Below are 22,463 nucleotides of genomic sequence, written 5' to 3'. Positions count from 1 at the left end.
CCTCACCGATACATTTACACACGCACACCAATCACACTCTGCCACACCCCCTCACCGATACATTTACACAGGCGCACCATTCACCATTCACACCCTGCCCACACGCACGCCATTCACACCCTGCTCACACCCCCTCACCGATACATTTACAGACGCACGCCATTCATGCTCTGCCCACATCCGTTACTGACACATTTACACACACCCACCATTCACACCCTGCCCACACCACCCACTGTCACGGATACATTTACACCCCCCCAACCATCGTTCAACCGGCATCTACAAATGCACACAGCCTGCGTGCACATACTCCCTGCTCCCCCTCGCTTTGCACCCCCCCGACACCCGTCGCTCGATGGCCCTGCGTGGCCCCTACCCCCATTTCCCGGTGGGGGTGGGGGCCATTGGCGCCAGCGTCCCAGCTCGCGCAACCTCCCGGGTGTGGCTGTGTCAGTCTCGGGCTGTTCCGCAGGCCCAGCGTCCGGCCCACCCGTCACCCAAGGAGCTGGCCGCTGGCGGGGGGGCCCCACAGCAGCCTCCTGCCCGCGGCGCCCGGGGGCCACGTCAGCCGAAGTAGGGGCGCTCCTGCTGGAAGTTGTAGTCGGGGCAGACCTTCTGCACCAGCTTGTAGTCGAAGCTGCAGAAGGAGACGAAGATGCAGATGACCTTGAAGGGCTTGGCGCACAGCCAGGCGGCCTGGCTCTGCGTGTGCTCCGTGAAGCACACCTTGGCCGGGTCGTAGAGGCAGGGCTTGTTCTTCCGGGCCCGGTCCGTCTTCTCGTACTCCACGTGGCAGTTGAAGGCCTTGGGGGCCTTGCCCTCGGCCAGCGTGGCCTGCCGGGGCTCGGGCGGCTGGGGGGCCGGCGGGGGCCCCAGCACGTCGAACTCCACCACCTTGCCGGGCGGGACGATGCTGACGGAGACGTTGCCCAGGCTGGAGGAGTTGTGCCGGAAGTAGACGCTGAAGGTGCCGTTGACGTGGTCCACGATCTTGCCCGTCACCAGCAGGCTGAACTTGAGGGTCTTGATGTTGAAGTAGAAGTCGCCCCAGCCGAAGATCTTCCGGGACCGGCCCGTCTTGAGCGAGGGCTTGCGCTGGGCCCGCTGCTCCGCCCCCGTCTGGTTCCCCGGCCAGACCCAGGGGCTCAGGGCGCCGGCCGAGCCCGCCTTGGCCTTGGAGGGCTCCCCGGAGAACAGCCGGGCTGGGGGCAGGGCCGCAGGCTTCAAGCCCCCGGAGGGGAGCGGCTTCAGGATGCCCGAGGTGCCCAGTTCCAGATAGCCCAGGGTTTTGGTCATGTGGCCCTCCACGCAGACCACCTGTGGGGCAGAGAGCAGGGCAGGGAGTCAGCACGGCCCTGGCCCCCAAAACCTGTGCTCCCAGCCTTGCCCTCCCGACCTCCTGCTCCCCAAATCCCTGCCCCCCCCCCGGCTCCCAGCCCTGCATTCCTAGCCCTGCCTCCCAGCTCCCTGACCCCCAGCTCTGCCCCCCTGGCCTCCTGCCTCCCCAAATCCCTGCCCCCCCCGGCTCCCAGCCCTGCATTCCCAGCCCTGCCCCCCAGCTCCCTGACCCCCAGCCCTGCCCCCCTGGCCTCCTGCCCCCCAATTCCCTGCCCCTCCGGCTCCCAGCCCTGCATTCCCAGCCCTGCCCCCCCGGCCTCCTGCCCCCCAAATCCCTGCCCCCCCGGCTCCCAGCCCTGCATTCCCAGCCCTGCCCCCCAGCCCTGTGCTCCCAGCCTCCTGCCCCATAATCCCTGCCCCCCAGATCCCTGGCTGCCGGCTCTGCTCCCCCCAGCCTCCGTGCTCCCCAAATCCCTGGCTCCACTCCTCAGCCCAGCCCTGCCGTATTTCCAGCCCCTGCCCCTCACATCCTGCCCTGCCTGGGGGCCAGGCCAGGCTGTGGGAAGCCGCAAGCCGCACGTTGCTTTGAAAACCAGACCCAGATCATCGGGAAACTCCAGCCCCCTGATCCCCAAGGGACCCCAGCCCAGCCTTGCTAAAGCACCGCCCGATGCCCCTGCAGGGTGTCTAGCCCCGGAAGCTTGTAACCCCTCCCCCTTTGGCACAGGGAGAAGGGCAGGGTGCTGGGGGAGCCTGGGGCAGGGAGGGGCCATGGGGCAGCACAGCAGAGCCACGCCTCTTCCCTGCTCCTGCCACGCCCACTTCATTGCCACGCCCCTTTCTGGCCACACCCTCCCATGCTCCTCCCCTTCGTGTCCCTCCCAAGGGATTACGTCAGGGAACTGCTGGAGAGAGGGGGCTGAGCTGTTTCCCAGGGCGTCTCTGCCCACAGCCCCAACGCCTGTAGGGTCACATGCAGCTGCCAGGCTCCCTGCCTCAGCCAGTCTCTGCGCCATCGGGGGACAGCCCCACAGCCATGTCCGCGGCACCCGAGCCCCGGGAAGGGGGCTTGGGCTGCACAGAGGCGCTGTTCTTTCGGGTTTGTGCTAGCACCTAAGCGTGGGCACCCCACCGCCCATAACGCTCACCTGAGCACATGCACACGCAGTCGTGTGAACACGCACATGTGAACATGCACATACACTCATGTGAACCCACACGTGAACATGCACTCGTGTGAACATGCATATGAGCATGCACACACAGCCACGTGTGAACATGCACACACACACACACACGAATGTGCAGACACGCATGCACATGTGGACACACATGCACACTCACTCACACGTGACCATGCGTGCACACTCGCAAACATAGGCATTCACCTTTGAGCACTCCCTTCTCTTGCATGGCAGCATGTTTCAGCCTCCCCCCAGCTGTGAACACGCACACACATGTACACGTGCACACACATGTGCACACACTCGCACACAAGGCTGAGCAGCAGGTGGGGCCGCGCTGGGGATAGGCATTTGCAGGTGTAATTCACAGGTACAAGGAGCAGGCGGGGAGCCTCATTAAACCGGGCCTGGCTCCGCCAAGGTGTTGACTGAAAGCCACAGGCAATTTTCCAGCCTGGGCCAACGTCTCGCCAGAGACTTCCAGGCCAAGCCTATCCCTGGGGCAAGGCCGTGGAGCCCTGCGCTGGCTCCACAACACGGACATTCTGCCCTGCTGGGCCCTGCCTCCCTGTGCCCGTCCTGCCCCGCCCTGCGCAGGGCACGGCCTCCGGCCAGCACCGGAGCCCCTCTGGGTTTGCACCACCAGAGGCAGAACTTACCCCACCGCGCTGGCGGCTGAGGCCTTGCCGCTGGGAAGCCAGGAGGCTCCAGGGTGGAAAATGCCCCCAGTGATCCAGAGCCTGTTGGCACCGGAGTGGGTAGTGGCCTGGGCAGCCGGGCCGGGGGCCGCCGAACACACCCCAGCCAGGGCAGCGTGGCTGCCGGACACCGCAGGCACTCGGTGACGCAGACACGGGCGTACCAGGGCTCCGGGTAGCGCGGACACGGGGCCCGTGCCCAGCTCAGGCCGACGCGGGGCCCGTCTCCGCAGGGACGTGGTCAGGGAGCGGGCAGCCAGCGTGGCGCGGGGGGAGGGGCAGACGAGCATCCTACGGAGCCTCTGATCTGCAGGGCCAAGCGCGGCGGCATCTTTCCCAGCCGCAGGGGGCCCGGGGAGCAGGCGGGGCTGGCGCGTGTTGGGAGACGTCTGGCCGCACCCCCAGCTTCTGCTGAGCTGGCAGAGTCTGGGCTGCAGCCTCCCCCCTCTGCTTAAGCTGGGGCCGTCGGGACAGTCTGGAGGGCACCCAGCAATGCGCCCCCCTTCCCTGGGCGGTGGCTCTTGTCCTCGGGTGTCCTGACACCCTGCAAACATTCACCCGCCTCCCCCCCGTCCCACTCCCTTGCATCGTCCCAGGGAAACTGAGGCACGCAGCCAGGGCGGGATTCCATCCAGGCACGGCATTGCTAGAGAACCCGGGAGTCCTGACACCCCGCGGCGGTCCTGAAATGGGGGTGGGTGAATAGGAGGGGGGCGACTGGAAGTCAGGACCCCTGGGTTCTGTTCCCCGGTGGCTCCCTCCACAGGATTCGCAGGCAGCTGTGACGTAGTGGCGGGGGCTGTTACATTCAGTCCTTGCTGTATTGTGTGGGGGGGTGCGTGTACCTCAGTCCCTCCCCCCCTTGCAGCACTCTGCATGAGGGAGGAGAGGCTGAGGATGGCTCACTCCAGATGTGTATTGGGCCAGACACAGGAGATTAGGGACAAAAGAAAAGGGGGGGGGGGGCTGTCATCCAGCTGGGAACTAGGCCTGGGAGTTGAGTCAGTCTAGGAGGAGTGAGGAGGCTGAGAGCAGGAAAGGGGGGTTCAGGGCCCAGGAGCAGAAGAAGGCGTCTGCTTTGGGTACCTGCGGTAACATCGCTCCTCCGCTACCCAGCGTCCCTGGGAACCAATAAACCTTCCACTCTCCTGGCCGGCGGAGAGTCACGTCTGGCTGCGGACGGGGTGCAGGGTCGGGGACCCCCCGCTGCACCGTCACGGCGGCACACCCCAAGCCAGCTCCCTGCCCGGATGTAGCCAGCCCTGAGGGGGAACCCAGCTGCCAGCTGAACCGCGGCTTGGGAGAGGCGCGAAGGGACTGTCAGCGCCCACGTTGCAGGACGGGGCCGTGCCCGGCCCAGACACGTCGCCCTGCCCCGAAAAACCGAAAGCGCAGCCCCCTCCCCAGAGCCCGGCTCCTCTCCCTTCGCACGGTCAGCTGGATTTACCCAGCCCCGTTCCCGCTCCCCCCCGTCCCATCCTGCGCGGGCTCCCGCATCCTGGCGCTGTCTCTCCCGTTTGTCACGCGGTGCCCGCTCCAAAGCCCTCCCCGGCAGCTGGTCTCCACCGGTCGGCGCTCAGCTGCGCTCCGATGGCTTTTGATCACGGCGCGGCCCGGCCTCGTCAATCACTGTCGCTCCCCGGCGCTGCCGCGGTGGCAGGTTTTTGTGCTTGGCTCCGGACGACCTGGTTTCCCAGGCAAACAATGTCGGGGGGGGGGAAAGGGGGTGTGTGAGGAGCAGGTGTGGTAAGATGGGGGGGCATGGGGGCGGGGGGGCCAGCCATACGGGGAAGCTAACGCACCCCCGAGCTGAGTAGAATCTGTCCGGGGGGGGATTAAGCGACGTCCGTGGGATGAATTTATCAGGTCTGGAGCCAGCCCCCAGGATCCGGGGCCGACCGCCCCCCCCCCCCCCCCGCGTCGGAAGCCCGGTAGCAGGGGCCAAGCAGCCCAGTTCTTGGACGCCCTATTCCTGCACCTGCTGTGGCTGGCGGGCGGGTGTGTTTCAAGCCACCTTTCCAGTCCCTGTGATCTAGGCCCTGACCGGCCCCCAGCGCCCATTGCAGCAGCCTCTGGGCTGCTCTAGCTTATGACAGCTCCCCCAGGCGCCCTGCAAGGCCGGGAGCAGGGAGGTGCAGGCCCTGCCAACAGCTGGCTGGGGGGCTTGGGGGTTGCCAGGGGAAGGTGGGGTGTTGCATGTTGGGCACCTTGCCTATGACCCCGGCTACGCAGCGCCCCAGACCCTCGCCCAGCAAGCCGGGGGCTGGGTGGGGATGCCCGGGATCGGCTCCAGTGGCCACAGCTCGGAGCTGCTGCGAAATCCCAGCCCCCCGCTGCGGGGTTCGCGGGCGGAGACGCCGGCTGGGTCGGGATTTGTCGCTTCATCCCCTCGTACGCCCTGTGCCGGGCCAGAGAGCTCGGCTCAACCATCCCCCCGCGTCTCGGCCGCACGGGCAGGGGGCAGGTGGAGACGGGCTCTGGTGCCAAGGGAGATGGAGAGTGCAACGCCAGCCTGCTGATGACACCTGGCAGCACAGGCGGGGTGTGTGTGTGTGTGTGTGTGTGACACCGGGCAGCACAGGCGGTGTGTGTGTGTGTGTGTGTGTGTGTGTGACACCGGGCAGCACAGGCGGTGTGTGTGTGTGTGTGTGTGTGTGTGTGACACCGGGTAGCACAGGCGGTGTGTGTGTGTGTGTGTGTGTGTGTGTGTGTGTGTGTGTGTGTGTGTGTGAGAGACACCGGGCAGCACAGGCAGCATGTGTGTGTATGTGTGTGTGTGAGAGAGAAACCAGGCAGTATGTGTGTGTGCATGTGTGTGTATGACACATCTGGTAGCACAGGCGGCGTGTGTGTGTGTGTGTGTGTGTGTGTGTGAGAGAGAGAGAGATACCTGGCAGCACAGGTGGTGTGTGTGTGTGTGTGTGTGTGTGTGTGTGTGTGTGTCTGAGAGAGAGAGACACCAGGCAGTATGTGTGTGTGCATGTGTGTGTATGACACACCTGGCAGCACAGGCGGCGTGTGTGTGTGGTACCCAGAACAGCCAGTAGCACAGCAGGGGCATCTTGCCTGGGGTTGTGGGTGCTGCCCGGCTGGTGTGGTATTGGGGGGCATGGACACAGGGCATGATGGGTCCACCCAGCCTGACGCACTCCCGGCCTAGCTAGCAGCCCCTGGCCCTGGCCCCGGGGAAGTGCCACACGGTGCCCAGCCCGGAGCTGCCCCTGCTTCCCGGCCTCGCCAGGAACCTCTCGCCCAGCCCTGCTGGCAGCCCCTCGATTTGCGGCTCTTCCCTCGCCTGGCTCCTGCCGGAATGAGCTGCACAGCGGGCGTGGGATCCAGGCCCCCTGACCCCCACCTGGGCCGGCCCTTCCACCCCCCAGCCGCCTGCCCCCACCTGGGCCGGCCCTTCCACCCCCCAGCCGCCTGCCCCCCACCTGGGCCGGCCCTTCCACCCCCCAGCCGCCTGCCCCCACCTGGGCCGGCCCTTCCACCCCCAGCCGCCTGCCCCCCACCTGGGCCGGCCCTTCCACCCCCAGCCGCCTGCCCCCACCTGGGCCGGCCCTTCCACCCCCAGCCGCCTGCCCCCACCTGGGCCGGCCCTTCCACCCCCAGCCGCCTGCCCCCACCTGGGCCGGCCCTTCCACCCCCCAGCCGCCTGCCCCCACCTGGGCCGGCCCTTCCACCCCCAGCCGCCTGCCCCCACCTGGGCCGGCCCTTCCACCCCCAGCCGCCTGCCCCCACCTGGGCCGGCCCTTCCACCCCCAGCCGCCTGCCCCCACCTGGGCCGGCCCTTCCACCCCCCAGCCGCCTGCCCCCACCTGGGCCGGCCCTTCCACCCCCAGCCGCCTGCCCCCACCTGGGCCGGCCCTTCCACCCCCAGCCGCCTGCCCCCACCTGGGCCGGCCCTTCCACCCCCAGCCGCCTGCCCCCACCTGGGCCGGCCCTTCCACCCCCAGCCGCCTGCCCCCCACCCCCCAGCCGCCTGCCCCCACCTGGGCCGGCCCTTCCACCCCCCAGCCGCCTGCCCCCACCTGGGCCGGCCCTTCCACCCCCAGCCGCCTGCCCCCACCTGGGCCGGCCCTTCCACCCCCCAGCCGCCTGCCCCCACCTGGGCCGGCCCTTCCACCCCCCAGCCGCCTGCCCCCCCTGGGCCGGCCCTTCCACCCCCAGCCGCCTGCCCCCACCTGGGCCGGCCCTTCCACCCCCCAGCTGCCTGTTCCCACCTGGGCCGGCCCTTCCACCCCCCAGCCGCCTGCCCCCCACCTGGGCCGGCCCTTCCACCCCCTAGCCGCCTGCCCCACACCTGGGCCGGCCCTTCCACCCCCAGCCGCCTGCCCCCATCTCCCTCGTGCTCCCTGAACAGAATCAGCCTTATCTATATTTCAAGGCAGCTTCAAAGCCGGGTGTCGGAGCCCCAGTGTGGGCGGGGGGTGGGGAGACAAGGGGCCCCCAGGAGAGAGGAGTCCTCGGGGGTGAGACCCAGACAGAGGGGGATGGGGGGAATCGCAGCAGCCACGTCAGCCCCCCCCCCCTTATCTCCCATCTGCTGCCCGGCCCCGCGCCTGCCCACGGTTATTAATCCTGCCGCTCATCCATATTTATTGGACCCCCCCGCCCCCCATTGAACCCTGCCGGGGGGAGGGGCAGCCTCCCGAGCGGCACAGGAAATTACCAGGAAATGAGCAGAGCCCAGACGCTGCCTGTGACCCCCCCCGGGGGCTGCGCCTTCGCGGGGCTGGATGGCCCCCCCCCACGCACTGCTGGGATTCACCACTGGGGGCGATGCACCTCGGGGGCGATTGACTGAGGGGTGGGAGGTGAGGGGCAAGGGAAAGACCTTCCCCCTCCCCTGCCCCAGGGGCTGTGGGGCGGGAGTGAGGAGCAGCGGCAGGGCTGGGGGGCAGGGCTGGGCTGGCAAGGGCTGTGGGGGAGGTGGGGCGCAGGGCTGGCAGGGGCTGTGGGGCAGGAGTGAGGGGCACCGGCAGGGCTGGGGGGGCTGGGGCTGCGGGGAGGGGGCTGGGCTGGTAAAGCTGTGGGGGGGGGCGCAGGGCTGGCAGGGGCTGTGGGGCGGGAGTGAGGGGCACCAGCAGGGCCCTGTCTGAGGCCTGCTGCCCCCTTTCCAGATATCTGCAGCCCCCTCAGCCCCTCTGAGCTGCCCCCCAGGGGTCTCTCCCTGCAGCTCCCACCGTTACCCGCCTCCCCCGTCCCTTCTCTGCCGGGGGTGCCGGGAGCCCCAAAACCGGGCAGGTTTGGCCGCTCGCCAGACAATCCATCGGGGCAGTGCGGGGGTGGGGGTCCCACTCTGCAAATACCTGGGGGAGGGGGGTTCCCTGGGGCTGCATCATGCCAAGGCCCGACGGGGGCTGGGGAGCTGCGTGGGGGCTCCGACCCGCCCCTTCCGAGGGGGATTTCAGGGCAGGCCCAGCCAGGCCAATGGGGCCCCATGGCGGGGGCTGGGCCCACTGGGCCCCCACCTCGCTGGCCCTGCCTTCGTTAGCAGGCAGAGATTAATTGGCACTTGTGAGCGATGCTCCCCAATGCCCCCCCCCCCCGCGGCGCAGCCCCGGCCAGTGCGGGGTTTCCAGAGGTTAGCAGCAAACAAAGGGGCCGCTGACAGCTCCCATTTATCTCGGCTGGGGGAGCGCAGCCCGTTCCGGCGCCATCGCTCCAAGGAGCCCAGGAGAAAGCGCCGAGCCAGGTGCATCTGTCAGGCCTGACAAGCCCAGGGATGAGATTGGGGAGGGAACGGGGGGGGGGGACACGGGTGAGTGACAGGCTGAGAGTGACAGGGCTGGAGGAGTCTGCTGGCAGGGGCTGCGGATCGGGGTTGGGGGGCACCGGCAGGGCTGGGCTGGCAGGGGCTATGGGGCAGGAGTGAGGGGCGCCGGGGGGGGCAGGGCTGGCAGGGGCTGTGGGTTGGGAGTGAGGGGCGCCGGCGGGGGGGGGCTGGGCTGGCAGGGGCTGTGGGTTGGGAGTGAGGGGCGCCGGCAGGGGGGGGCAGGGCTGGCAGGGGCTGTGGGTTGGGAGTGAGGGGCGCCGGCGGGGGGGCAGGGCTGGCAGGGGCTGTGGGTTGGGAGTGAGGGGCGCCGGCGGGGGGGGGCTGGGCTGGCAGGGGCTGTGGGTTGGGAGTGAGGGGCGCCGGCGGGGGGGGGCTGGGCTGGCAGGGGCTGTGGGTTGGGAGTGAGGGGCGCCGGCGGGGGGGGGCAGGGCTGGCAGGGGCTGTGGGTTGGGGGTGAGGGGTGCCGGCGGGGGGGGGGGGGGCTGGGCTGGCAGGGGCTGTGGGTTGGGAGTGAGGGGGGGGGGCGGGGGGGGGGGCAGGGCTGGCAGGGGCTGTGGGTTGGGAGTGAGGGGCGCTGGCAGGGGGGGGTCGGGGGGGGCGCTGGGCTGGCAGGGGCTGTGTGTCGGGAGTGAGGGGCGCCGGCGGGGGGGGGGGCTGGGCTGGCAGGGGCTGTGGGTGGCCGGGCAGGGGCCTGCTCTCTCTAGGGGGCTGGCGCAGGCGAGGGGGGGGCAGGGGCCTGGGGGGGGGGGAGACAGCGTCACCGGTCAGTCCAGGCCCCTACCCCTTTACCAAGCTGCCGTGGGTGGGGTCCAGGTGGCAGCCCCCCCCAGCCAGTGCCCCCTGCTCCGTGAGGAGCTGTCCCCGCTATGGAATGACACCCAAGTGATGCCCAGCTTCCCCCCCCCCCCCCACGGCCCCTGCTGCGCCGTCCTCCTCCGCTTGGCTGGAGGGGCGACTCCCTTGGCTGGCGGCAGTAGTAGAACTGTACTCTCCACCCCCCGACCCCAGCAGACCGCACGCTCCCAAGCACGGGGGTGGCCGGCGGAGTTTCTTACACTGCTGCCCCGTTCTCCTGCCCACCCTGTTTGTGCCCAGCTGAGGCAACGTCAGCGCCACCCCCGCCCTCAGCTCCCCGGGCACCGCCCAGCTCCCCCTCCCTGCCCAGCCGGGCCCCCCTGGCCACGCGGCCCGAGCAAACACCCACACGCAGCTGGTTTATTAACGCGCCCGGCACGCGCCCCGGCTAATAAATATTTCATTGCCTGGGGTTTCGTCTTCTCCTCTGGGTTCTTTCTCCCTGACATTCGTCTCCTGCCTTCACGTGGCTCGCGCTCGTCTGCGGGGCGACGCGCTTCGTGGCTCGGCGGGGGGCGGGGGGGGCAAAGCTCCGGGCCCGGGTGACTCATCGAGCCCCCGAACGAAGGCGAGGACGACGGCGCGGAGCCAAGCGGCGGCGGCGCCGGGGGGAGGTGGGGAAATAGCCCGACAAGGCCAGGGAGGAAATTGAGTCTGGCTTTCCGAGGCGACGCATTAAAACATCCCCTCCAGCAGCACGGGGGGGTGGGGGGGAAGGTGGGAGGCAGGTGGACAGCCCAGATCCGGGCCTAAACCAGCTGCTCGGCTTTTATTTCAAGGGAATTCAACAAATTGCCTAGGCCAGGCGGGGAGACCTGAGCACCCAGCCCCTTTAACAGGCAAAGGACAGGAGGGGAAACTGAGGCATGGGGGGGGGGGGGAGCTGGCAAAGGGCCGTGGCAGAGACAGGGAAAGACCCCAGGAGTCCTCACTCCCAGTCTAGCACCTGCCCTCTAGGCCCGGGGCCCAGATCTGGATTGCGAGTGGGAACCCGGAGGTAAAAGGACCCCCCAGACCCGGGACAGCAAACACTTCCCTGGGGCGGGGGGTGCTACCCAAATGGCTACTTGGTGCCACCTGGAAGAGGACTTGCCCAAGGGTCTATGGCTCCGCCCCTTCCTACTATGAGCTCACAGCCCCTCCCCTATGACATCACGGCCAGCAGGTATGATGTCACAGGTTCAGACGGCAGGAGAAGGGCGGGGACGCCCATGACAGCACAGCGCTGCCCTCCGCTGGCTGGATTCGACCTCTGGCAGGCCCGTGTCATGGCCCCGCCACTGCTAACGGTGGAGGGAGAGTCTCCTTTCGCTCAGGGTTGGCGCGGCTGGAGCAGCAGTGCTGAGTTCTAGCCAGAGCCCAGGGCTGGGCTGGCAGGGGTTGTGGGGCGGGAGTGAGGGGTGAGGGGCGCCGGCAGAGAATCCCCGGGTGCCAGGTTTCGGAGGAGCTGTAATTGCCCCTTTCCCTGGGACGGCCAGCAGCCTGGCAGGACACTAAGTCTTGTGATTGTCTCGCGCTCGAGGGCGGCTGAGTCTGGGCTGTGTCAGTCCCTCCCCAAGCCCCCGGCTGCCTCGCTGGGTGGGGGCTGAGAAGCCAGGACGCCTGGGGTCTCATTCCTGCTCCGGTTGGGGAGCGGAGTCTGTTCCTTCCCCTGTGACCTTGGGCCAGTGAATCCGCTGCCTCACCCCCATCCAGCCCCGCCTCAGTTTCCCCCATCTCCAAAGCAGGGAGAACACAATTTCTCAGGGTTGGACTCAAAGGGAGCAAGGGGTTTAACTGGGTGGGGGGCTGCCCCGCTCCCCTCCCCCCATGCCTGGGCACACACGAACGCTCCAGTCCGGCTTGTCCTGTGCATGTAAAGTTTCCCCCACAGCCAGAAACTGGGGAACAACCCAACCATTCCCCCCCCGCCCCCCATCCCTTCCCCTGTCAAAACCCCTTCTCTTCAGCTCCCCTCCCTCGCCCTCCTCTCCCACCCTGCCCCTTCTAAGGCCCCCTCCCCCGCCGGGCCCCCTTCTCCCACTGGGACCCCCTTCTCCAAGGCCCCCTCCCCCACCGGGACCCCCTTCTCCACGGCCTCCCTTCCCTGCCCTCCTAGCCGCCAGGCCCCCCTTCTCCAAAGCCTCCCTCCCCCTCCAGACCCCCCCCTTCAAGGTCCCATCCCCCACCGGACCCCTCTTCTCCAAGGCCCCCTCTCCCACTGAGACCCCTCCTCCACAGTCTCCCACCCCCAACAGGCCCCCCTTCTCCAAGGCCTCCCTCCCCCTCCGGGACCCCTCCTCAAGGCCCCCTCCCCCGCCAGGTCCCCCCCCACTCCCCTCCCCCGCCAGGCCCCCCTTCTCCACGGCCCACCATCTCACTTTATTATTGCAATAAATGTAGCCATAAAAGTGGCAAGTATCATACCGTGGCGCGGAGCAGTGCGGCTGAGCTATGGAAATGTAATTTTGAGTGTGGCCGGGAAATTTTATAAGATCTTATCAGGCAGGATCATAAATTGCATTTCAAAGTTCCCGTCCCTCCGCGCTCTGCACGGCCTGAGTGGTATTAAAAGGGATTCGGCGCAGCCCTTAAGGTCAGATGGCAGCATGAAAAATGGGGCGGAGGGGGTCACAGGGGAACTTCATCACCCCCCCCCGTCTCCCTTGGGAGGGGGCCGGTGGATAACCGCCCCCCATGCAAATCCAGTTCTCCCCTTTCCAAACGGAAGGTAAATCTGCCCTGGGCTCCCTGCAGCCCCTGCCAGCCCAGCCCTGCCCCCCATCCTGCCGGTGCCCCTCACTCCCGCCCTGAGCCCCTGCCAGCCCAGCCCTGCCCTGCCCCCCATCCTGCCGGTGCCCCTCACTCCTGCCCCGAGCCCCTGCCAGCCCAGCCCTGCCCCCCCATCCTGCCGGTGCCCCTCACTCCCGCCCTGAGCCCCTACCAGCCCAGCCCTGCCCCCCCATCCTGCCGGTGCCCCTCACTCCCACCCCGAGCCCCTGCCAGCCCAGCCCTGCCCCCCATCCTGCCGGTGCCCCTCACTCCTGCCCTGAGCCCCTGCCAGCCCAGCCCTGCCCCCCATCCTGCCGGTGCCCCTCACTCCTGCCCTGAGCCCCTACCAGCCCTGCCCTGCCCCCCATCCTGCCGGTGCCCCTCACTCCTGCCCCGAGCCCCTGCCAGCCCAGCCCTGCCCCCCATCCTGCCGGTGCCCCTCACTCCCGCCCCGCAGCCCCTGCCAGCCCAGCCCTGCCCCCCATCCTGCCGGTGCCCCTCACTCCCGCCCCGCAGCCCCTGCCAGCCCAGCCCTGCCCCCAGCCCTGCCAGTGCCCCTCACTCCTGCCCTGAGCCCCTACCAGCCCAGCCCTGCCCCTCCATCCTGCCAGTGGCCCTCACTCCTGCCCTGAGCCCCTGCCAGCCCAGCCCAGCCCCCCCATCCTGCCGGTGCCCCTCACTCCCACCCCGAACCCCTACCAGCCCAGCCCTGCCCCCCATCCTGCCAATGCCCCTCACTCCTGCCCTGAGCCCCTGCCAGCCCAGCCCTGCCCCCCATCCTGCCGGTGCCCCTCACTCCCGCCCCGCAGCCCCTGCCAGCCCGGCCCCCCATAGCCCTGCCCTGCCCCTCACTCCCACCCCGCAGTCCCTGCCAGCCCGGCCCTGTCCCCCCCCCCAGCCCTGTCGGTGCCCCTCACTCCCGACCAGCAGCCCCCTACCCTGCATTAAAACCACAGGCAAGCCCCTTTTCAACGCCCTCTGGGCAGGGAGGGCTTATTCACCCGGGGTGGGGCGGGGGCTGCGTGCCCCGGCCCCCCCGCTCTCCCCGGGGGAGGCCTAGGACAGAGGCTGGGATTAAAAGCCCAGCGTGAGGGATCGGCGCTGGCAGAGACAATCACGGCGCCGCGTCGGGGGGATAATTTGTTTCATGTGCAAGTGTCACCGGGTGAGGATTACCTGCCCCGCGCCGCGCGATTGATGGGCCACCAGCCCCGCGCCGCTCTCAGGGGAGCCCTCCCCCCACGCGGGCCAGGGGGCTGGGTGTCCCCTGGGGCGGGGGCACAGAGGAAGGGGCAGGGTCTCCATGCCCGCTGTGTTTCGGGGTGCAGAAGGCGGGGCAGGGATGGGGGGTAGGGCTCCTCTTGGCAGCCCCCAGGACAGGGGTGGAAGGGGCAGGGGTCAGCTAACGGCTCAAGCAGCAGTGGTAATAGGGGTGTCTCGCCTCCCTAGTGCCCCCCAAACCCCAGAGGGCCTGGCATATGGGAGGCGCAAAGGGAACGCCCAGGAGGGAAAACCCCCACCACCACCCGAACACGCGTGACGTTGACGTGTGCCCCGTGCCCAGTGGCACCAGGGTCAGGCCGGCCCGATCCTGCTCCGGCTGGAGGAGCAGGATGGTGCCGAGCGGTGCACATAAATCTCCCCCACCCTCCCGACAACCCGGCCCTGTGGCTCCTGGGACGCAGTGGGGGGGGGTGGACCCCCAGGGAGGGGCTGTCGCACTGCACCCACTCGACCCCACCGGGTGCACGGGGCTGCACAAAGCACGGCCAGCCCTGCTCAGACGTGTGGGGGTGGGGGACGGTGCACAAGGGCTTCCCCTGCTGGACTGAGCAGGGAGTACACAGGCCCTGAGCATGGGGGCAGGGGGGTGCTTGTGACGAGCCCCCCCCCCATGACTAATGCCGTTGGCTGTGGCTCGGGGCAGTGAACAATCAGAAATCCCCGAGGCCCCAGACAGAAGAGCCAGGCCGGAGGCCACTGTGCAAACTGGAGACGTGCCGAGGGCGAGGGAGGGTTCCATAAGGGGAGCGGGGGGCAGGCCTAGTGGCTACAGCAGGGAGCCTTCCCCTTCCCCGCAGAAGGGCAGCCGGGTGACTCCGGGCGTGAGTGGCAGAGCCGGGCGGGGAGAACCCAGGAGTCCTGGCTCCCCGCCCCCCTCTGCTCTGACCACTACACCCCGCTCCCCTCCAAGTCAGTCACCACAGCGGGCGCCAAGAGATTGAATCAGACCATCCCCCGCCCCGACAGAGTGACTCACCCGGGGGCGCCAGGGGCGGGGGGGGGGAGACATGGGGGCAGGAGCCAGTTGACCCCTTGGGCCTGTTCCCCCAGGCTGCCTGCCCACCCCCACTCTGGGGTGGATTAGTCCTGGCCCTTACGCTCCCGGCAGAGCTGGGGGGGGGAGGTTAAGCCAGGCCCAGCCGAGGTGGGGGGGCTCCCAAAGGCCAGCAGCATCTCTGAGAGGAAAGGCCTCCTGGAGGTCCCTCACAGGGTGACCCCAAGGGGGCAAATTAGGAAAGGGACCTGAGGGGGCATTTCCCGGCCAGCGCATCTCCTGGGCCCCAGCTGGGCGACCCGGAGCCTCCAGCTGCATTGCAGCCGGGGGCCTGGGAGGGGGCCCTGTGGGGGTCGCGGCACAGGCAGGCCGAGAAAAGGGGGTCACCGGGGCTCATGGACCCTGTCTTGGCCCCTGTCCCAGCCGGAGGCATCATGCCTGTGACCGGGCGAGGATGCCTGTCCTTCCCTCCATGCTGCCGGCTTTCACCCAGCACACGTCACAGGAGCCATTGTCTAGACCACAGCCGAGCCCCGAGCTACACCCGCGTTTACCCCAGCCCCGCAGACAGACAGACTACCGCCGGGTCCTCAGCTACACCCGCGTTTACCCCAGCCCCTCAGACAGACAGACTACCGCCAGGTCCTCAGCTACACCCGCGTTTACCCCAGCCCCTCAGACAGACTACCGCCGAGCCCCGAGCTACACCCGCGTTTACCCCAGCCCCGCAGACAGACAGACTACCGCCGGGTCCTCAGCTACACCCGCGTTTACCCCAGCCCCTCAGACAGACAGACTACCGCCAGGTCCTCAGCTACACCCGCGTTTACCCCAGCCCCTCAGACAGACAGACTACCGCCGGGTCCTCAGCTACACCCGCGTTTACCCCAGCCCCTCAGACAGACAGACTACCGCCGGGTCCTCAGCTACACCAGTGTTTACCCCAGCCCCTCAGACAGACAGACTACCGCCGGGTCCTCAGCTACACCCGCGTTTACCCCAGCCCCTCAGACAGACAGACTACCGCCGGGTCCTCAGCTACACCCACGTTTACCCCAGCCCCTCAGACAGACAGACTACCGCCGGGTCCTCAGCTACACCCGCGTTTACCCCAGCCCCTCAGACAGACTACCGCCGGGTCCTCAGCTACACCCGCGTTTACCCCAGCCCCTCAGACAGACAGACTACCGCCGGGTCCTCAGCTACACCCGCGTTTACCCCAGCCCCTCAGACAGACAGACTACCGCCGGGTCCTCAGCTACACCCGCGTTTACCCCAGCCCTTCAGACAGACAGACTACCGCCAGGTCCTCAGCTACACCCGCGTTTACCCCAGCCCCTCAGACAGACTACCGCCGAGCCCCGAGCTACACCCGCGTTTACCCCAGCCCCGCAGACAGACAGACTACCGCCGGGTCCTCAGCTACACCCGCGTTTACCCCAGCCCCTCAGACAGACAGACTACCGCCAGGTCCTCAGCTACACCCGCGTTTACCCCAGCCCCTCAGACAGACAGACTACCGCCGGGTCCTCAGCTACACCCGCGTTTACCCCAGCCCCTCAGACAGACAGACTACCGCCGGGTCCTCAGCTACACCCGTGTTTACCCCAGCCCCTCAGACAGACAGACTACCGCCGGGTCCTCAGCTACACCCGCGTTTACCCCAGCCCCTCAGACAGACAGACTACCGCCGGGTCCTCAGCTACACCCACGTTTACCCCAGCCCCTCAGACAGACAGACTACCGCCGGGTCCTCAGCTACACCCGCGTTTACCCCAGCCCCTCAGACAGACTACCGCCGGGTCCTCAGCTACACCCGCGTTTACCCCAGCCCCTCAGACAGACAGACTACCGCTGGGTCCTCAGCTACACCCGCGTTTACCCCAGCCCCTCAGACAGACAGACTACCGCCGGGTCCTCAGCTACACCCGCGTTTACCCCAGCCCCTCAGACAGGCAGACTACAGCCGGGTCCTAAGCTACACCCACGTTTACCCCAGCCCCTCAGACAGACAAACTGCAGCCGGGTCCTCAGCTACACCCGCATTTACCCCAGCCCCTCAGACAGAGACAGACTACAGCCGGGTCTTAAGCTACACCTGCGTTTACCCCAGCCTCTCACATAGACAAACTACAGCCAAGCCATGAGCTACACCCGCATTTACCCCAGCCCCTCAGTCAGAGACAAACTACAGCTGAGACGTGAGTTACACCCGCGTTTATCCAACCCTTCACACAAACTGCATCCGAGCTGTGAGCTACACCCGCATTTGTCGCAGCCCCTCGGAAAGAGACAAACTACAGGCCAGCCCTGAGCGACACCCATGTTTGCCCCGTCCCTCAGACAGAGACAATCTACAGCGAAGCCTTGAGCTACACCCGCATTTACCCCAGACCCTCACACAGACAAACTACAGCTGGGTCCTAAGCTACACTGTGGCCCCCAGGGCTTCCAAAGTGGATCTAGACGGGGCTTGATCCTGCCATGAAGGCAGGGGACTGGACTCCATGACCTTGCGAGGTCCCTTCCAGTCCTAGTGTTCTATGAGTCTATGAGTCTACACACGCCTTTACCCCAGCCCCTCACACAGAGACAAATTACAGACGAGCTCTGGGCTACACCTGCATTTACCCCAGCCCCTCACACATAGACAAACTACAGCCGGCCCCTAAGCTACACCCGCATTTATCCCAGCTCCTCACACAAACTGCATCCAAGCTGTGAGCTACACCCGCATTTGTCGCAGCCCCTCAGAAAGAGACAAACGACAGCCGGGCCCTGAGCGACACCCATGATTGCCCCAGCCCCTCAGACAGAGACAAATACTGACGGGGTGTCTCTCAAGTGCTCCTAGAACTACAACACCCACGGGGGAAGGGTCGAATCCGACTGACAGGGCCAGGAGGGGACCTAGGCCAGGCCCAAGGAAAACACCAGAACGCCCCTGGCCATCTCCTACAGCCCCAGCCAGATCCTCAAGGAGCAACAGCCCCAGGCAGACAGCCCCTCAGCCCGAGAGAGACTCCCCAGAACTACGCGCCCCACCCCAGAAACACTCATCCCGGCAACACCCCGCTCTGCCCGCACCTCTACCCTCGGGACGCCAGCCCGGGCCCCACCCGCGTCAGCCAGCCTGCCAGGCAGGGCCAGGTGGGAGCCAGGGGGCAAAGGGGGCACCTCCCCGGGGCCCGACAATTCCAAAGAGCCCCAGGCTCCAGCAGGGGCAGCGCCCGGAGCCCTGGGCCCATTTTACATCACTGCTGGCTCAGCACACGGCGCGCTCCGGGCGGATCTAAGGGCTGGGGGGCTCACGCTGCAGTGTGGGTGACATGGCCCCATAGCAACACAGAGCCAGGGCAAGGCCTGGTGAGCCCGGCGGGGCTTGTTCCCTGCCCATCTACGAATGCGGCATCTGCCAGCCCTGTGCCTCTGCCCCCCCCCCTCCCGCCACGGGCCAAACCGGGCGCAAAGGAAGAACGGGCACAAATCAGACTCCGAGACCCCCCCACAAGCCATAGGGGAGCCCTTCACCCCCTGGGACATGCAGGAGCCAGTTTGAAAGGCTGGGAAAGACAGACTGCGGCGTGGGACTGCCCGGCCGGGTTTCCCGTGCAAACCGGGCCCCATCCAAGCCGGGGAGCAGCCGGCTCCCGGCACAGAGTCGTTTCCCCCCTTCTCCGGCTCTCCCCTTCGTGGGCCACGTCCAGCCACACGGGTGCAGCCTCGTTAGCCTTGCCCCTCGGCGGGAGCTGCTCCCCTTCTGGCACGGGGCCACGCTGGCCCCCCACGGCACGGGGCCACGCTGGCCCCCCCACGGCACGGGGCCACGCTGGCCCCCCCACGGCACGGGGCCACGCTGGCCCCCCACGGCACGGGGCCACGCTGGCCCCCCACGGCACGGGGCCGACCACGAGGCTCCAGCCCACAAAAGCTGCTGCCCAAATACATTTGTTCATGCTGGAGAACAGCGCGCAGGGGCAAACAGCCCGGAGGCCAGGCAGTGGCTCATAACCCTCTGGGGTACCCGCCGGCTGCCAGTCCCTGCCAGCTGCAGGCTGGGCAAGGCCTGGAGGTGCCAGGGGGCCTCCCCTTTGCGTTGCCCCCTCTCTGGGCACCAGTGGCACCCCTGGGACCAGCTGCTCCCAGCCAGAACTGGACCCCTCACCCCGCCAGGGACTCTCTCTGCAGTGTAGGGGAACCCACCCAGAGACCAGGGGGTGAACGCAGACACGGGCAGCACCGAGGCCCAGCCCTGGTGAGAGGTGCCCTGAGGGGAGACACTGCCCAGAGTCCCAGCTGAGAGTGACAACCCCCCTTTTGTAGAGGGGAAACTGAGGCACAGATGGGGGCAGGGTTAGGGTCACCAGACCGCAGCAGAGACTAGGATACAGCCAGACTGCCTGGCTGCCAAACCACCCTCTGCTCTCACCCCCCCAGTACTCCCACTCCCCGGCCAGGAATAGAACCTCCCGGTGCCCCCTCCTCTGCCCTAGACACCCTGCCCCCCGCTCCATCTCTGGCCAGCTGCAGCGCAGGGCAGCGCGGACGAGGAGGGCGGGTGTGGGGTGCCCCGCTGGCTGGCGCGTCTGCCCAGTGGCAGCATGACCTAGCAAGGCCCCCCCACCCTGCCAATCCCTCCTTTATTTCAGGCCTAGCCCCAGGCCCGTTCGTTCCGGGGACCCAGACGACCGGGCGAGGTGGGGGGGGGGGATCTGCAGCCTGAAGCCGAGCAGGCATCTCACGTCTGTTCTACCCCCGCCCCCCACGAGCCTCCGCTTTGTGCTGCCCCCTCTCTGGGCACCAGGACCCTGGGGCCTCGGGCTTCCAGCCAAAACCGGCCCCTCTGCCTGCCAGACCAGCTCCAAGGGCCTGGGCTGGGGCAGGGTGGGGGCAGCAGGCAGCCCCCCCAATCCCACCGCCCCGCTCACATGCCAGCTGCGGCTTGGGGAGCCAGAAGCGCCCCATCGGCCCGGCACGGGGGAGCTGCCCAAACGGCCAGTGGGCCAGGAGCCGGGGCTATAGCCCCCCCAGGCCTGGTAGCCCCCTCCCCCCAATTCAGGCAGGCGGGGGCAGCGAGGACCCGGTCCCCAGCCCTGGACTTAGGGTTCAGCGGAGGCGGGGGCTGGTCCTGGGGGCGAAGCCCTGTCAGGCCGGTTCCAGGGCAGGGCGCGGGGAGGGGGACGTGGGGGGGGGGGTGCAGCGCTAGGAACCCCCCATCCTCCGCCGTGGGTCTCCCAGCAGAGGGGCTGGGGCAGAGCGTGGGGGGCAAACCCACTCGCCAGCCCGCCCATTGCGCACCCGGGAACCCGCCGCCGCACACGCCTGCTCCGGGGCGACTCTGCGCTCCGGAATCCGGCCGGCGGTTCACACGGAGCCGGGGCGCCAGGAGTCAAACCGGATCGCCAGGGCACCGGGCTCTCCCCGCCCTGCGGGGCCGAGAGCCGAGCGGGGCCGGCGGGGCTCAGCCTTTGGCGGACTCGCCGCTCGTGTGAACGCGCCGCGGGGCTTCGTGGGCACCAGGGCTCAGGGCGGCTGAGCGCGGGGTGAATTGGGCCCGACGCCTTCCCGCAACGGGCCTTTGCTTCCCGGGGTGGCGTCAATCCGGAGCGACAGGCTGGCATTGCGGAGTCGCTCCGGATTGAGCCCGGCCGCAGAACGGGCCCCGCAGCGCCCGGGCTTCTCCGGGGCCCCGCTCCGCTCCGCACCGCACTCCCGCCAGCCCCCCGCGTCACCCCGGGGCCCCGCTCGGCCCCAAAGGAACCGCGCCGGGAAGTCGGTCGGGCTCGGCAGGTCCGCGGGCAAACTCGGCACAGTCACGCCGAATTGGACAGTCCCGGGTCTGTCTACACGGCGAAACGCCCCGCCCCGGACTCCGGCCCCGCTCCTCACCGCAGACCCCCAGCCCGGTGGGGAGAGGGGGAGACGCCAGGGCCGGGCCAGGCAGCCGGGGCGGGGGGGGGGAGGCGGTGCCACCCGGCTCGTCTCTCAAGTCCTGTCCCCTTTGGCAGCTGCCAGACGGCGGCTTTGGCGGCTTCTCAGCCCCCGCCCCGGAGCCCGGTCGCGATTTCGTGCAAACATTTGCCAAGCTGAGAAGCGCCCCCCCCCCGCCGGAAACTCCCCACTTGCAGGTACCTTTCTCCACCCCCAACATCTGCAATTGCCAGCCCCCCTTTTTCCTCGCACCCAGCCCACGCCCCCTTAACTCTGCCCCACTGCCTGACCCCACCCTGACCCCCATTCTGCCAGCCCCCCTTTTCCCTCGCACCCAGCCCACGCCCCCTTAACTCTGCCCCACTGCCTGACCCCACCCTGACCCCCACCCAGCCCACGCCCCCTTAACTCTGCCCCACTGCCTGCCCCACTGCCTGCCCCCACCCTGCCCCCACGCCCCCTTAACTCTGCCCCACTGCCTGCCCCCACCCCGGCCCCCATTCTGCCAGCCCCCATCCCCTCTCCAACCAGCCCACACCCCCTTAACTCTGCCCCACTGCCTGCCCCCACCCTGGCCCCCATTCTGCCAGCCCCCATCCCCTCTCCAACCAGCCCACACCCCCTTAACTCTGCCCCACTGCCTGCCCCCACCCCGGCCCCCATTCTGCCAGTCCCCATCCCCTCTCCAACCAGCCCACACCCCCTTAACTCTGCCCCACTGCCTGCCCCCACCCCGGCCCCCATTCTGCCAGTCCCCATCCCCTCTCCAACCAGCCCACACCCCCTTAACTCTGCCCCACTGCCTGCCCCCACCCTGGCCCCCATTCCGCCGGTCCCCTCCCAGCCCGCACCTGCCTTCTGCACAGCACGATCTCAAAGTGTGTAGGGGGAGCCAGAGCGATCACCCCCCGCCCCCCAGCAGCAGCCCCCCACTTTTTAAAGCCCCCTGCAGGGGCAAATCCCCCTCCCCCAGCTCCACGAACTGGGCTGATCCATGAGAGTCCAGGCACCAACTTCACTCTCCCCGAGGGCATTTCCGCAGCTGCCCCCCCCAAAACCAGCCCCCCAACTAGCCCCCCAACTAGCCCCCTCGCCGGTACCTTCAGCAGCAGCCAGTGGCTGAAGATCGCGGACAGGCAGCTCAGCAGCTTCATCTCGGCGGGGAAAAACCCTCCCGCAGCATCGGGAGCGGGGCCGGGCGAGCGGGGCAGGGGGGCGGCCGGGGGGCGCGGGGCGCCGAGCCGGGAGCGGCGGGGAAAGTTGGCCGGCTCCGGACTTGCAGCGCAGGCTGGCGCGGGGCTCAGCGCCGCTTCCCCGCCGGGGGGGGAGGGCGTGCGGGGGGGGGGGAGACGTGGGGCCAGCCCCTTAATTCCCCAGCCCACCAATCCCAGCCTGCCTGCCCCCCCCCCTCCGCCGGGCTCTCTCGCGCTTGGAGATGCGGCTGGGAGGGGCCAGGAGAAAGTGACCCCCCAAAATACCTAGCTTCCCGGGATGGGGGAGGGGCCAGGAGAAAGTGACCCCCCAAAACACTTAGCTTCCCGGGATGGGGGAGGGGCCAGGAGAAAGTGACCCCAAAAAATATCCCAGACCTTCCAGGCAGGGTCAAGGGGAAACCGAGTCCCCAAAATACCCCAGTGCCACTGACA

The 22,463-nt window shown here is 68.3% G+C and overlaps 1 protein-coding gene across 1 annotated transcript; it reads right to left on the bottom strand.

Moving 5' to 3' along the window:
• Nucleotides 1-426: 426 nt before the first annotated feature.
• Nucleotides 427-22,130, bottom strand: NXPH4 (neurexophilin 4). The gene is made up of 2 exons (XM_075901812.2): nucleotides 21,918-22,130; nucleotides 427-1,320 (listed from the first exon to the last, which is right to left on the bottom strand). Exons 1-2 carry the CDS (start codon nucleotides 21,969-21,971, stop codon nucleotides 568-570), a joined length of 807 nt encoding a protein of 268 aa, XP_075757927.2. The 5' UTR covers nucleotides 21,972-22,130; the 3' UTR covers nucleotides 427-567.
• Between the last annotated feature and the right edge of the window lie 333 nt (nucleotides 22,131-22,463).

This window comes from Pelodiscus sinensis, chromosome 31 (assembly GCF_052426305.1).
Source record: "Pelodiscus sinensis isolate ZL-2025 chromosome 31, ASM5242630v1, whole genome shotgun sequence".
Taxonomy (NCBI): domain Eukaryota; kingdom Metazoa; phylum Chordata; order Testudines; family Trionychidae; genus Pelodiscus; species Pelodiscus sinensis.
This window is presented reverse-complemented; position numbering and strand designations above follow the sequence as displayed.

Bases quoted from the DNA above. Each gene is read 5' to 3' on its own strand.
- NXPH4 (XM_075901812.2), bottom strand. From the start codon at position 21,971: ATGAAGCTGCTGAGCTGCCTGTCCGCGATCTTCAGCCACTGGCTGCTG. The intron at 1,321-21,917 runs GTACCGGCGAGG...TCTGCCCCACAG, and splicing joins GCCACTGGCTGCTGCTGAAG to GTGGTCTGCGTGGAGGGCCA.